Source organism: Ylistrum balloti, unplaced genomic scaffold, assembly GCF_031769215.1.
Source record: "Ylistrum balloti isolate Yb309-2 unplaced genomic scaffold, AGI_CSIRO_Ybal_v1 Utg370048, whole genome shotgun sequence".
NCBI classification, from domain to species: Eukaryota; Metazoa; Mollusca; class Bivalvia; order Pectinida; family Pectinidae; genus Ylistrum; species Ylistrum balloti.
Genome location: NW_026782102.1, coordinates 460891 through 476428, shown reverse-complemented (window position 1 = coordinate 476428; position 15538 = coordinate 460891). Strand labels below are relative to the sequence as shown.

At 34.6% G+C, this 15538-nt stretch overlaps 1 protein-coding gene across 1 annotated transcript in view; it reads left to right on the top strand.

The window, feature by feature from the left end:
- The window catches only part of LOC132549203 (parathyroid hormone 2 receptor-like), a 57818-nt gene extending 43134 nt beyond the window's left edge, over nucleotides 1-14684 (top strand). The window contains exons 3-14 of the mRNA XM_060213120.1: nucleotides 3343-3442; nucleotides 3950-4060; nucleotides 5258-5376; nucleotides 5510-5604; nucleotides 6095-6263; nucleotides 6664-6820; nucleotides 7671-7731; nucleotides 8792-8861; nucleotides 10103-10194; nucleotides 13305-13443; nucleotides 13986-14027; nucleotides 14322-14684. Of these exons, the coding sequence (XP_060069103.1) occupies nucleotides 3343-3442; nucleotides 3950-4060; nucleotides 5258-5376; nucleotides 5510-5604; nucleotides 6095-6263; nucleotides 6664-6820; nucleotides 7671-7731; nucleotides 8792-8861; nucleotides 10103-10194; nucleotides 13305-13443; nucleotides 13986-14027; nucleotides 14322-14684 (1518 nt within the window). The remainder of the gene's footprint in view (nucleotides 1-3342; nucleotides 3443-3949; nucleotides 4061-5257; nucleotides 5377-5509; nucleotides 5605-6094; nucleotides 6264-6663; nucleotides 6821-7670; nucleotides 7732-8791; nucleotides 8862-10102; nucleotides 10195-13304; nucleotides 13444-13985; nucleotides 14028-14321) is intronic.
- Nucleotides 14685-15538: the final 854 nt, after the last annotated feature.

The following is a 15538-nucleotide window of genomic DNA, read 5'->3' as shown; positions in this document are numbered from 1 at the left end:
ATGCTTGGAATACAGGGAGCATTGGTGGTGTGTTACTTATTGTATATCACTTATTTTTGACGAGTGATTATATTTCGCATTTATTCGCGAGCAGTATCACTATTCATTTCCGTCGCGAATATACTTTTGCTGATGGTGTCTTTAAGCAAATAAGTTTTGTAGCATGGTACCCGCAAAATCCTGTATTCGCAAATAAGAGAGTCACTTACATTTCGTGAAATTAAATACTCGCTAAAATAATTTGCAGAGTCCCGGGACTATACTTTTTATCGTATAATATAACTGGCTGAATGAAAAACGGGCCATCTTATCATGTATGATGTATATCATGTTTACAAGCCTTTCAGAAAAATACCAAATATAGCATTGCTCTCTGTTGGTTTAAAATCAAGTTTGATATACGCGGATATCAATAGCCTTTTAGTAAAAGTAAATTTGACATTTCAATCTATTGGTTTCAGAGCAAATACGATAAAGCGCAAATTAATTATGTAAACAGACACCATGATGGTTGTATAAGGGTTCTCAAAAATAAGCTGCAAACGAATACGGATAGGTTCATTGAAATGTATATGTAAGGGAGCATTTCTTATTGTTTAAAAGTTTCATCAATTTACAATTAAGACTAAAGGAACATGCGTGTAATTGTTATTCCGAGTCGAGGAGCGACAGAACGACGATACTAAGAAAGTTAAAGTATGCTGAGTCGCCAAACAGCATTTTATCTTTTAAGTATTCGTTGAATCGCAATGAAAGAGTGATGTGAAGCGTGTGTAACGAATCGGCTTGTATCAGCCATTATACTTTTGATTTAAAGTAAAGCCACGCCAACCACGGTATTGTCACCGTGCATTAAAGCGATGCTTAAAGTTTTGTAGTACGTATCCCGTTTGTGATACAACTGTTTTGATGTTTCTAGAGTTTCTGATCTTGCTTTAACGGTATACAGTTTCAGGAAATAACCAAACATCCCTGTATAATAGGACGTCAATTCTTAATCACGTATACGATTCTATATGCATGCACGTATTTTTGATATCTCCATGTGTGTTATTTAGATAATTGTTATTATATGTTTGTAAACAAAACAGTCTAATAACAGAAACAATAAGAAGAATAGCCAATTCTTCACGGTGTCCCGACACAGATATTCAATGTCCAACCTAAGTTTATTTTGCTCTTGTATTTGATTAGGTTACCCTGAAAAAATGATAGTACTTGTAACAAATACTGTAAATCTAGGCACTAGTTTAGCAAATGTAACATCCTAGCAGGATGTATAACACATATATGTCGTTTCTACTGTCATATTTCGTTTTTTTTTGTTATGATGTGATCTGACATTTCAATAAAGAAAAATGTTTTAGCTCTCTACTGACACATGAATACTTTATTCTGAAAGTTTGTTATAATAAGTGAACAATATCATTATTATTTAAATCAAATTTAACATCAACAACCAACTTTTGACACGTTATTAAATCTACACTGTAACCAATCAGAGAACATATACAAACCTTGAGCTGAGGCTCCTAACGTGGTCTGTACTATACACTGATGTTAGAGTTTTTGGTTCGTGTTGTTGATGTTACATAAAATGGTACAACTGTTCATTTCAAGTTCTCTATGACGTAAACAATTCATGGGATGCTAAACGTGTCCTGTGTAAATATTTAAAAACAAAAACGACATGTGCGTTCCGTATCTTTTGGACTTACATAATGTTTAACTGCCCGTAGATTCTTGTTTACAGAGAGACTTTTGATGTTGTAGCTTAATTCGAATATGGCACAAGTGGACAAGTGTTCTGGCTTAAAATTTAGATACTATAGTAACGTGATGTCTCATCATGTTTAAGGTAGCATAATATAAATAAATCGAATAAATTTAATGGTATTACATGGTTGCATTGGCCAGTAAAGTATCAATCTTTGTTTCTTTGGGGTTTTTTTCACTGTCGATTTATGTCTTTGTCAGTAATTAAAAGGCGCGCTTGTAACGAAACTCTACCATTTTGGCCCAGAAATACCTTTTCTGTTCAATTCCTATGGCTTTGATGTTCCTCTACAAACTCTCGATTCGTAATATATTGAAGAACCCAATGAATATTCTTTATATTTTTCTATGAACTTTATGAACTGTCTTCAAGTCATTAATTGTCCTTTTTAATTTCTCTTGGTTAACTAGCTGACAAGTACACTTTTAAATAACTGGCATGCAAATGAATAAATTAGTCTAGTCAGTTCCCGTTCAATCACCTGTCTATTAGTGCTCGTTTCGTTTACGTTGTTTATTTGTTGTGATGTTTGACGCCAAAGGTAAAATAATCACTTGAGTAGACCAGCTCGTTTGGTAATTCAAAGGAGGGCGTGTCACAAAGTTGACACTATTGCGTTTCTTTCCGGAGAAGCTTCTGCCAAACTTACGAAACAAACGTATGAAATAAATATATCGCAAAGCCTTTCAAAAGTTAAACACCATACCATATGGCAGAAAAGATAAACACATGTCTGCCCTGTCCAAATGTGAAATACATCAGGTTAATGAAACTTAGACGTAGATAATTAACAATAAATGCGAAATGAAACGAATCTGATTTCAGCCATTTTGATATCTCTAAAAAGGCATCAAATAATTCGGTATTTCAAACATTTATTGAAACTTGACAGCTATGTTATGTTTGTTGTAGATGTAGATGACAGCTGTGGCACGTGCTGTTACTGATATACACAAATGGATGTGGGATGTCCAATTATGAAATACATTAGGTTATTGAAACGAACAACGTAAATATTCAACAATAAATGCGAAGTGAAAAACTCTAATTTCAGTCATTTTGATACTGAAAAGCTACATGCATTGGGAATTATCTCTAAATAGTAATAAATAATTCGGAATTTCAAACATTTGTTGAAACTTGACCGCTCTATTTTGTTTGTTGTAGATGTAAATGATAGCTATGGCACGTGCTGTCACTGATATACATAAATGGATGTGGTATATGGTCTGGTGCGTCTCATATTTCATGATTGGTGCTGGAGGGGTACGTATTACGAAACTCAACCATAACGCTATTTTCTTTGCATTTTTCATTGTTTTCTTTTCACGTCTTTGTATATTGCTTTAGATGACAAATGACGGTTTCAAGATACTACTACTTACAAATCTTAAGTTATTTTTCATAAAATGTTGGTGCATTTATAAATAGCTTCCTGTGACAACAAAAATATTGAATATTAACACCAATCAGTCACAGATGTTGTACATGATATCCTCCATCATTAGAAACTTGATTTAATATGTATTGATATAAAAGCTCATCAACATATATTATTTTACCAGGAGGTAGTTACCATCTCCCTGGAAGAGCAGAATCGTCTATTACTACAGGCTGAAATAGCATGTCTCAACACTAGCCTGATAACGGCCAAACCAGGAAATGGTAAGCACTTCCAATGGCCACGTGTCTCAGACGTATGTTTCACGTAGAAGATAAGTTGTCAAAATTACTTGACATATAATGCTAAATTCACACTTTTTGCTGCCTCACTAACATGGTTCTAGATTATTATGTTACCAATGGTCCTGTTTTAGTGTTTTTACACATCTTATATCATAAACTTTTTAATTTTTTTTTTTCGTACAGTCCTTCCTTTTTTTCATAAGACTAAATCTAAAGTCATCGCAAGTCCAAATTACCAAAGGATATATTCGAGTTTGACAGACAAACAGTAGCAATACTTATTGATAAATAAACGGGAAATTGAATTTATAAAGACAAGTTTAAATAGCATTTGTTTGCAATGTCAAAAAAATAATAACACACACAAATATACAAAATCAGAACTTCAAATTTAACGGACTTAACGAATTTAACAAATACAGATAGCATTACTTATACAATGAATAAAAAGTCTACAACGTCATGTAATGTCTTCCTGATCCTTAGGGACCTACTGCAGCCCCGCCTGGGACACGATTTCCTGCTGGCCGTACACGAGAGCTGGGAACACGGTGCATCAACCCTGCCCGAGTTATGTCAATATGTTTGACAGCGCCGGTACGTATTTGATATACAAAGTAAGTCTGGAATATATATATAGTATGTAATTACTGATTATCCTCATCTATATTTCAATTGATGTTGTATGCAATGTTCCTAATTTGCCTTCAACATTTCCACTTTGTAGCCTTCTCACATTACGGTAGAGTCCTATAAGGACGAAACAGAGCTACTTAACGCAATTTATTTCATTTTATGGAGTGCAATTCTACCTATAAATTGGTATCGAGATGTCATTATCACTTGAATGTCATCCCTACGTTAGTTCAGCTTTAAATAGCTCTCATCAATCTGTCTCTCGTTGCACTAGTGATCCCTATTAATCCCTTCTAATCAAGAGCTGTTCCTTAAAATTTCGTAATAACCACCGGAGCACGGCATTGATGCAATAGTGCAAAAATGGTCAAACCCTCATTGCTCTATCAATAATACGAATGATTCATGATAAACTATAGTAAAGTTGTGTGTAAAATAAGTATTTTGTTGTTTGATCTTATATCACATGTGGCAGTTCTCAGTCGACCGGGAAAATATCTTTAGCAAAGGGTGAGCACGATCGGAGCACGTAACTGTATAGATTTGGGAAAAGACGAAAACCAACGAAAACTTAATTGACACACATATGTGTCCTTTGATATTGTACAAAAAACACACAAGCCAGTGATACCTTTACATACATTCTAGAGTAAGATACAGTAGACACAATAAATGAATAAAACTTCACCAAACAGCTGTTTCGTCCTCAGTGGCTCGTCAGTGATGGTCAGGAACCAAATTTTGAAGCCTAGGAGACGAATAACGAAAATGCAAAGCCATCGAAAGAAAAGTCAAACAGCTGTTTCGTCCTCAGTGGCTCGTCAGTGATGGTCAGGAACCAAATTTTGAAGCCTAGGAGACGAATAACGAAAATGCAAAGCCATCGAAAGAAAAGCTAAAATCAGATAGGGAGGTCACTAACCCCATGACTCATGAGTTTCATAATTTCCGTGTATCTAATTTTCAAACGAAGTCGAGTACATGTGTTTGTATTCTGAACCGTGCCACTATTGGACTGAATTAACAATGGAGCATGCAGGTTACGACAAACTTTAGGAACTGATTTACATAAACTGTGTGACGTTAAATAAATGTTTCTACAATGCATCTTCTCAGTCATCATAAAAACACTTTTATATATCATCAAATCTGTTACAGCCTTCGCCTCTCGGACCTGTACGGAGTCCGGCACCTGGTATATACATCCGGTACACAACACCACGTGGTCTGACTACTCTAAGTGTATTCACAAGGACGAAGGCCATCCCCTCATTGCTGTGAGTACGTCCAATCATACAATGGTTATCGAGATGACAAGTATTCTCAATAATATAGATAGTTAAATGTTTAGCAGTTTTCTAATTAAGTTATGAAATAATGTTGATATATCTTTTTTTCTCTAAATTCTAGGAGCACATGCACCGAATTACAATGATGTACACAATAGGGTACGGAGCCTCCCTAGTGTCCCTTGTGATGGCTGTGTTTATCATGCTTTACTTCCGGTACGTAACAGATATGTGTTTACAGCTTGAATGTCTATATATCACGACATAACTCTGGTAAAAATGTCTACTTCTGATCAGACATTTAACAGATGCATATATCTACAATGCTGTATTTACATATACGCGATATCAGACATACTAAATCAAGAGAAATTTCTGGGCCGTCAGAAACCCTCCTATATACAATTTCTGCGGTTACAGGTTTCCTGTAAGTAAACAAATCTTGTCATAATTCAAAGCATTATCAGTGCTATACAACACCAAAATGCTTACTTTTAATTTGACATCAACACAACTTGACTTCATGCACATTAACTGAATCCATCAGGACAACAATAATATATATTTATACATAGGCATTAATTATTATCTTATATACTGATTATATGGGGACAGGTACATTGTTCATATACAACTGTAGTAACGTTTTTATGGAAATGTTCATTTAATAAACAATTATTAAGTATTTGATAATAATCTTATGCAGAAAGCTGCGGTGTCCGAGGAATACAATTCACGTCAACATGTTCGTGTCTTTCATGCTGAGGGCGGCCATATCATTTATGAAGGAGAACATGTTGGTGGAAGGTGTAGGATTCCAAGCTGACGTTACAACCTCGCCTACTGGAGCAATCCAGTTCATACCTGAAGGAACAGTAAGACTGACCACTAATACAATACGCATTGGTCATAACTCATATTTGAATCACTATAAAGTCTTTTAAATTAAATTTTCTTAGTTTTTCACCAGTTTTATCCCAATTCAAATAAAACATATTTTCATTCAAGTGATCATGTCAACATAATCATGAGTAAAGTCTAATAAACTAGGGCAAAATATAAACAAACAAAATTATGAAGGCATCCGAACACGAACATGGAGAGTAATACCAGACCATGTGTTCCGGAAGAGCAAGCGCAAAACTGACATTCGGTAAGGTTACATCGCAGCAATGCATAGAATGATAAATATTTATAACTGTGCTGTTCCAACGCACCGCTCCGACGCACTTCGCAATATTGCCTTGTCTTTATAATCCTGTTTTTGTTTTGCAGCACTGGCAATGTAAGCTGTTTTTCACAGTGTTCCACTACCTACTGGGTACCAACTACATGTGGATCTTCGTAGAAGGCATGTATCTTCACACGCTCATATCCGTCAACGTCTTCTCGGAGCAAAGCAGCATCATTTGGTTCGTCGTGTTTGGCTGGTGTGAGTACCACACATCTTTTGGTGTCCTGTACTTCCTTGGTTTAAATGGCGACGATATTTTAGTGCATGAATATGTTTGATGATCTTAACAAACTCGAAATAAGCTTATTTTACATACTCGTCTTATTCAAGTGAATTAAATTTACATCTCTACAAGTGATTTAGATACACAACTTATTTACATCTAAATGTATACTGATTTCACATATATGAAATTTTATCGTATCGTGTTTGGAAATTACAAGTGGTTGAAGGAACCACACAACCATCAAGCTGCATACACTATTAGATGGTGGCCGAAACTCTGTTTCAGCACGGAATGCGAACTTTCGACCCGTTGAACAAAAATCCTTTTGACGGAGATATTATCTTTTCAAGCTTTCATTCTGCGAGTTTTAGATCATTGCAATAAATTCTACACACATACAATATGTGGTTTAACTGGTTTCCGGTCGCGGGGACATTCGTCGCTTTCCGTACATGAGAAATACGTCATCTCTTACACGGAAGCTAACGAAATGTGCCAATGTGATATAAAACTTGCAGCTGCATCATTTGGATGTATATGGGATATAATCGTTCAACACATTCCATGCATGTATGGTTATTTGTTTATAATTATATTTGAATGTTTATGAAATGTTTGAAATAATGCGTAAATAGCTGGAATAAAGCCATAAACAGGTAGGTATACACTTTCTATACAGTATACATGTATATATTTATAAGCATGCATCTTTTGGATCAAATTTTGCTCGCTTTCAGATAGTTCCTTTCCCTTACATATATACGTATTATACTTTATATACAAGAAAGAAATGATAGAGTAGATGTTTGTTACTGTTTTCAGTGTCACCTCTCCTGTTCGTCATACCATGGGTCATCGTGCGAGCCACCTTAGAGGATGTGTTGTAAGTATGATATGTGTCTGTCATTATTGATTGTATAATGTTTATGTAGAACATGAACTTGCAGGAAATCCAAGCAAAACTTCATCACCGATGTAGTTATTAATTTTATATGGATACCAAAATTCATGATTAATTCTGAGATTTCTCCTCACAGTTTTAGAGCTTCGAAGCAAGGGCGACAACTCAAGTGACCAACTCGAATCATTTTGCTTTACATTTGTTTGTTGTCCAGTATTTTTTTCTTTACTTTTGTTTTTGAGACATGTTTCTAAACAGCCAGTAAATACCAACATGTCAACAGATGCATAATTCAAACTCAAATTCAATAAAACTAGGCCAAGATATGAACAAAAAAATGTACACAAGTACCCCTGAAAGAAAATAAGACCATATGTTCCGGAAGGGTGAGCGTCATATGCGTCATCGACGACATCCGCCATGTAAATTTTGGTCAGAAGGCGGTACACACAATGGCAGTAGAAAAACGGGCAAACAAACTAATGAGCATCAAACTCGTCCAGCTTCATATCGCACAAAGAAATTAAATATCTCTAATAGGATCATTAAGACGACCGTTAAATTCCCCATAATCTCATCAATCTGCAGCTTTTGTAACCCTGTGTTATGAGTTTATCTGTCATTTGACGACTTCTTGCACGAAAATCCGCGCTCTCAGGGTCGATTTAATTGGAAAACGCTATGAAATACTGATTTCTTTCATCAAAAATTAAAATCATCATAAATCTAACAAAAAACATGGAGCTGTAACAGTCTCTTAAGGGAAACAAATCCTGCAATTTATCGCAATTAAATTATAACGAAATTTCAAGGACAAAATTTTGATCTCACCTTTCCGCCTTATAACGATAGAAAAAATTTAAAGGAATTGTGCCTGGTTGTATCTAACAGATTTTCCTAAGAGTATCTCCACTCCGAATTTCATAGATTTTTTTATTCGCCGTGTGTTATATCTCAAGACGTTTTGAGATTGACAATAAGAGTTATACAATGTCAATGCCCTATTAATGATAAATATATGTTTTTCATTTTTTGATAACAGATGCTGGAACACCAATCCTACAGCTGGATATTTCTGGATTATGAGGGGTCCAATCGTGGCTTCCGTTGTTGTAAGTACCAAAATACTTTGTATAAATACGTTTTCTGTTACCGGTTAAGAGGTCCAACCGTGACTTCAGACATACAGGTACGGTTGTCTGTTACCGGTTATCTAAGCGTTTTTAACAAGTCCCACTTGGTTTGTTGACAATAATACAATCATCGATTTACATAAAACTGTTTTCCTATAATGATGAATATTCTCGAAAGCGGAAAAGAAAATTTACGTTATGATTATTTGGGAATGATTCTCCAAACGGTGCTTAGTAACCATTTCAAGAATAATTCAGATGCGGTAGTATTGAGCGGCGTATTAATAAGAAAAAAACAAGGTCATATTCATGTAATTGAATTAACAGCCAAATAAAATCACGATATCCATCCAAACAGTAGATAAAACATATATATACTTACTTGTACATATAGTTCATAGTAACGTATTCACAAAATGTATTTATTCATATATATATAACACAAGTTTCACTCTCAAAGCTTGAGTCATTACTGCTATCGTTTACGTAGAAACGACGCTGGATGACTTTCCAGTAAACATGATTCAATTTCGGTATTCTCATTGGCTTCCAACAAGATACGTAATTGCGGTTGAATCGGTGACATGTTTATCTTGTCTATGTCACAGAAATGTTGATACAATACAAACCTGCTAAATTAAAGTACCATAACACTAAGCATATCCTGTATCAGGGTTGTGTTTTCTTACGTGTGTCAATTAGAACTAGGGAGACTGGCAGTTTCTCGCCAGCATAGGATGACTTCCTTATAATGTTTAACCACACTGACCAGCCCTATGTAAAAAAGTCACTAATAATTTATCTGTGTGTATGTCTGATACGAGGGCTGGTCCATAAAATATGAGCTTCATATTTAAGGGTGTGACTTTTGGCGGACATATTACATTATTTGGGTACAAAGCTTTAAATAGTCAGGGCATACCAGAGCTGATAAAAGACATCCCTGCTTGACTTTTTCAACACAAGGCTCACTTATCAATTAGCCCTAATATGGATAATATTTATATGAATTCATATTATGAGGGGTTTTTTTTAATTCACAGAACCTAGTAATATCATTGTACATAATATGATATATGTATTTTTTTAAATATGTAAAATAGCACTAGTTTCTATTGGTTACTTTTCAGGTGTACTTAAACAGTTAAACAATATTGATATATCGTATGTCTACTTTCTATCTCCATAACATATCATGGTTTGGTTATATCTTATTTCAGATAAATTTCGTCATATTTCTCAATACCATAAGAATACTTTTCACCAAACTTAAAGCTTTCAACACATTTGAGGCAAGACAATTCAGGTACAGGTGAGTATCTTAATAAAGCAGGTAGGCGTAAGGTTATAATTATGTAAGGTAAATAATTACTGTTATATTTACCTGTGGCTCATTTGTCCGAAATTTGATACCGTGCTGTTATTTTTTATAGTTGTTTAGTGTTCAAAGAAGTTAAAATGATAAACCTATTTAGAAAAGAATATTTTTTATAGTCTAATTAGACTTTAAGTAGTTTATCATAATTGCTAGGCTAGCCCGGCGTATTTAACAATTCAGCAAAGTTCACAACGAAATATGACCCAATTAGGGCTTATTTCACGTGTGAAATTTGAATTGTAAGTAAAGCATTTGTATGAATCAGAGTTTTTTATTGTGTATGCATGTTAGTATCCTACCGAATGTGAAATAATACAACTGTAGATCCTCTTAACAGCAATGAAGACATTTATACCAGATTTACCTGTATTCGACTTATATCTGGTTAATTCACACTTCTAAGTCATCTCCACCAGCGAACAAAGTGACTTTAACAAAACATTGATAATGCTTACCGGACTAATATTTTAACGTCCTCCGAGACAAGACCATAATATTGATAAATATTGAGATTACAGAGAAATCTTGAAAGAAAAAAAAACTGTATTCCGGACGACCATTTAGTGAACATTAACAGTTTCCTTTGTATAAATGCCCTACTTCTCACTACCGCCCTTTACTTTCTCATCTCTCGCAAGCCTATCAAACTTTGGGTAATATTCCAAGCATATCAGGAAACCAATTACGAGGATTGATGTTTTGACGGTTGTAATCACTAAAAAATAGAAATTCATATATCTAAGCCTGTGATTTCTGATTTATTAAAAATGACATTTCAGTGTTTCTAGAAGTGTTAAATTTATACTCCCTGTAACCCTTAACACGTTCAGCAGAAATGACCAGAAACAACTATTGATATAATTCAGAAATAACTCAGAATACTTACAGAAATAACCTTGGAAATAACCTTGAATAACTACAGAAATAACCTTGAATAACTACAGAAATAACCTTGAATAACTACAGAAATAACCTTGAATAACTACTGAAATAACCTTGAATAACTACAGAAATAACCTTGAATAACTACAGAAATAACCTTGAATAACCTTGAATAACTACAGTCAAGCGTCCTCTACGTCATCAATAGCACGCGCCATGTAAATAAATAGTCGTCAAACAAAGTAAGTGATGTAATATTCCCAAACGAGAGCAAGGACGAAATAACCTGGCACACTAACGAGCTCTGAACATATTTAAATAGTTACAGCATGTAAAGTTTATTTAGGAAATACTTCGACGACTATAAAATGTCCCCATACATTAGGGATAATTTTACTGCCGGCTTACCTACATCATACTTCTATGAGATTTTCAAACACCTTCACTGTACAGGTAGGTTTTGTGACGTCGACGATATTAGGCATGACCCGGAAGTACTAATATACTATGTGATTGAATTGCAGGTGACTCACTCACAAAGATCTCGACCTCTAAGTATTACGTAGTTTTCACTATGCACCTTTAGTTTGAATTTGTTTTGTCACACATTTCAATTACTTACCACGTGTTTCTACTAATTTTAAGCGCTGCCTCTTTTTTTTTATTTAATACACTAATATATTTTGCATAAAAGACCAGTATCTTTGTAGAGTTTTGCTATTTTATATGTATATGTAGATATGTATGTATAATGAAGTTTGATTTATCATGGGATAAGCATGTGCTTTTTCCTGTTTCCGCCAAAAATCTATGTTGTCAAAGGGAAGCATTTGAAGATATCGCCTTATATTTTTTTTTATTTTTGTTTATTGATGATGTAGTTGTTATTGAAAGTGGAATATTCCGATGCTTTGTTTCTACATTCTTCATTATAAGTTTAATGCACCGGATTTCGCAATTAGTAAAATCTAATGCTTTATAGTTTTTTTTTAAATATGTACACCTAATGCTTATCTGGATGAAGTACGAACCTACTGCACATTCTGAAATCTCTCTCCTTCGTATAAGATTGAACTGAAGCCGGCCGCAGAGGTTCGGAATACTTACTATCAAAGGGACTAAATGGTTAGACTTGGTTGTTTTTCCCATGCTTTCGATTTCGGGCAAGCATCGTAATACTTAAAATCAGACTCTGCACAAAATTACAACACTCTCTGACGGAAATTGATATAGATTATCAGCCTCAAACTAACGCTAGTCGACACTCGCTGTTGTGTCTATCACCCATCGCTGTTTAGATCAGAGATGGCCGAGTTCATGACGTGACCTTTCGGAGCCTCGTTTTCACCTGCCGTTTTGATATGATTTCTGACTATGTGTAATTATGTAATTAGCCAAAACTTAATTTACAAGCCATGTTTCAATTCTTACTTCGTAAGATGGCATCTTGTTTCACCCGAAACGCGTGACAGAGCGAAATAGATGAATTTGAATTAATCTGAGTCTAACATTGCACGCGCAAAGACATTTTTTAAACTCTCCGAACGATAATGATATGAATTAGTGTTGGGTCTCTCCTATTTTTTATTTTAATTATTTGACGTTGTTAATAGAATGCTTATGCAAACTTTAAGATATCGCAAATATCAGAAAGTATACAATTTTTGACAGATATTTAGATGTTATAATGCATTTTATCAGTTATGAAATGACTATCTAACCATTTAGTCCCTATAAACTTGGTTTTACTCGAATCACGAACTTAATCAGAGAAAAATAGTTCTCTTTATGCAGTATAACATGTAAAGATTCCTTCCTGGTTTCATTTAAAAATTTTTTAAAAAAAGTTCACACCACAAAAAAAACATTTGTTATAAATCTATTTTATTGTTTGTTTGTAGCTACAAAAATGTCAATTTTTTACACGAAAATCATTACATGTTATACATGGAAGTCTATATATATAGGAGTGGTCTCCCTTCGACTAATGACTATTTTTGTCTGACTATGTATAGATTGTATTATAAGTTAATTTGCCAATGATTCTAGGTCTACGGAAATATAGGGAATCAGTCAGATTGGTAGGGGACAAGGAGCCAAAAATACCTTATTAATCTAGTAATATATTACATTGTCGTTTTAACCCTATCTAACTTTGACAGGAAACTGGCTAAGTCAACCTTGGTACTTATCCCCCTGTTCGGCGTCCATTACGTTATATTCGTGGGCCTACCTGAGGACGTCAGTGAGATGGCAGAACTTGTCAAACTCTATTTTGAGATGTTCTTTAATTCATTTCAGGCAAGTTTTAATTTCAATACTTTTAAAGTTAAGCATCACGATAACAATTGATAAATTAATCCACATCATTTGAAGCAGAACTTGTAAACGATTGTGTTTGATATATATATATATGTATATATATTTTTTTTTAAGTAGAAATAATTAGAGGACAAAAATAAAGAAAAATAATGCAATATCGCAATATTGTTTAACCAGAGCGACAATATCATGTCCCGGAACCAAAAAACACCAGACTTAGCGACTTACAGAAAAGCAGAGGCGACAAATGATATTCTAGGAAACGTTGCTTCTCTTTTTATTGGCATTAACAGTGCAATTTCGGCTCATAACTATCATACTAGAGCTTTCTATTAAGACTGAGATCGCTAGGTATATCCAAAATACACCAATAGTGGCTACAGATTACTGTGTGTTTTCTATACGGTAAGAAAACATTTCATATGAGTCAGCGGGTCGGAGAAATTCAAGATAAGTTTGCATTCAGATAAAAATAATTGGAATGAATGTGCACATAAGTAATATAATTTTCTATTTTACAGGGTTTATTCGTGACACTGTTGTTTTGCTTCTTTAACGGAGAGGTAACATATGATATTTTAAACATTTTTTCCCGATCTCCTATTAATGTTTAATGTTAATTTGTCTTTCGAATATGTTATGTTGTGTACCTTCTGAAAACGTATTTCTCATACAATTAATTTTTTTTATCAAACGGATTCCTTGTGTTTTGTTCTGTATTTATAAACACTCGTACATCCACGAAGCCGGGTAGCACTTTTTCATTTCATCCAATATCGTTCACATTTAGCATCAGATCTCTCCCTTTTCATATATACCAACAGAGTCTTATATTTCAATTTCTGTGTCTTACTCAGGTTCAGTCTGAAATTAGGAAGAAGTGGAGAAGATATCGGTTATCTCATACGGGTGGTGAGAGTATAAACCGGAAGTCCAACACGATGACATCATTTATGTCACGTACACGACGAGAGTCAGCGGTATCGAACTCCAATTCTGGTGAATCAAAAGACTACCACCAACATCTTAACGGCCATAGTCACAAAGATAAAAACAGCAATCAGAAAGTTTGTAATAAATCCCCGAAATATATCCTTACAAATGGTTACCATGGGGATACAAGCAAAATTTCACATTCCGATTGTGATGACGAAGAACAAATGGTTACATTTATTTCAAATAGCGATCCTCTTCCACGTCAGGAGCAAGACATCATGTGAAGTTGCGAGTATTGTCAAAGTTTGCAACAAAGACACATGTCAAGCTGTGATTATTCTCAACGTCAACAACAAAGACACATGTCAAGTTGTGATTATTGTTAACGTCCGCAACAAAGACACTTGTCAAGTTGTTATTATTCTCAACGTCAACAACAAAGACACATGTCAAGTTGTGATAATTCTCAAAGTCCGCAACAAAGACACATGTAAAGTTGTGATCATTCTCAACGTCAACAACAAAGACACACGTCAAGTTGTGATAATTCTCAACGTCCACAAAAAAGACACATGTCAAGTTGTGATCATTCTCAAAGTCCACATCAAAGACACACGTCAAGTTGTGATAATTCTCAACGTCCACAACAAAAACACGTGTCAAGTTGTGATAATTATCAGCATCCACAACAAAGACATATGTGAAGTTGTGATAATTCTCAACGTCAACAACAAAGACACATGTCAAGTTGTGAGTATTCTCAACGTCCACAACAAAGACACATGTCAAGTTGTGATTATTCTCAACGTCAACAACAAAGACACATGTCAAGTTGTGATCATTCTCAAAGTCCACAACAAAAACACGTGTGAAGTTGTGATAATTCTCAACGTCAGCAAGAAAGACACATGTGAAGTTGTGATAATTCTCAACGTCAACAGCAAAGACACATGACAAGTTGTGAGTATTCTCAACGTCCACAACAAAGACACATGTCAAGTTGTGATTATTATCAACGTCCACAACAAAGACATATGACAAGTTGTGATTATTCCCAACGTCCACAACAAAAAAACATGTCAAGTTGTGATAATTCTCAACATCCACAACAAAGACATATGTGAAGTTGTGATAATTC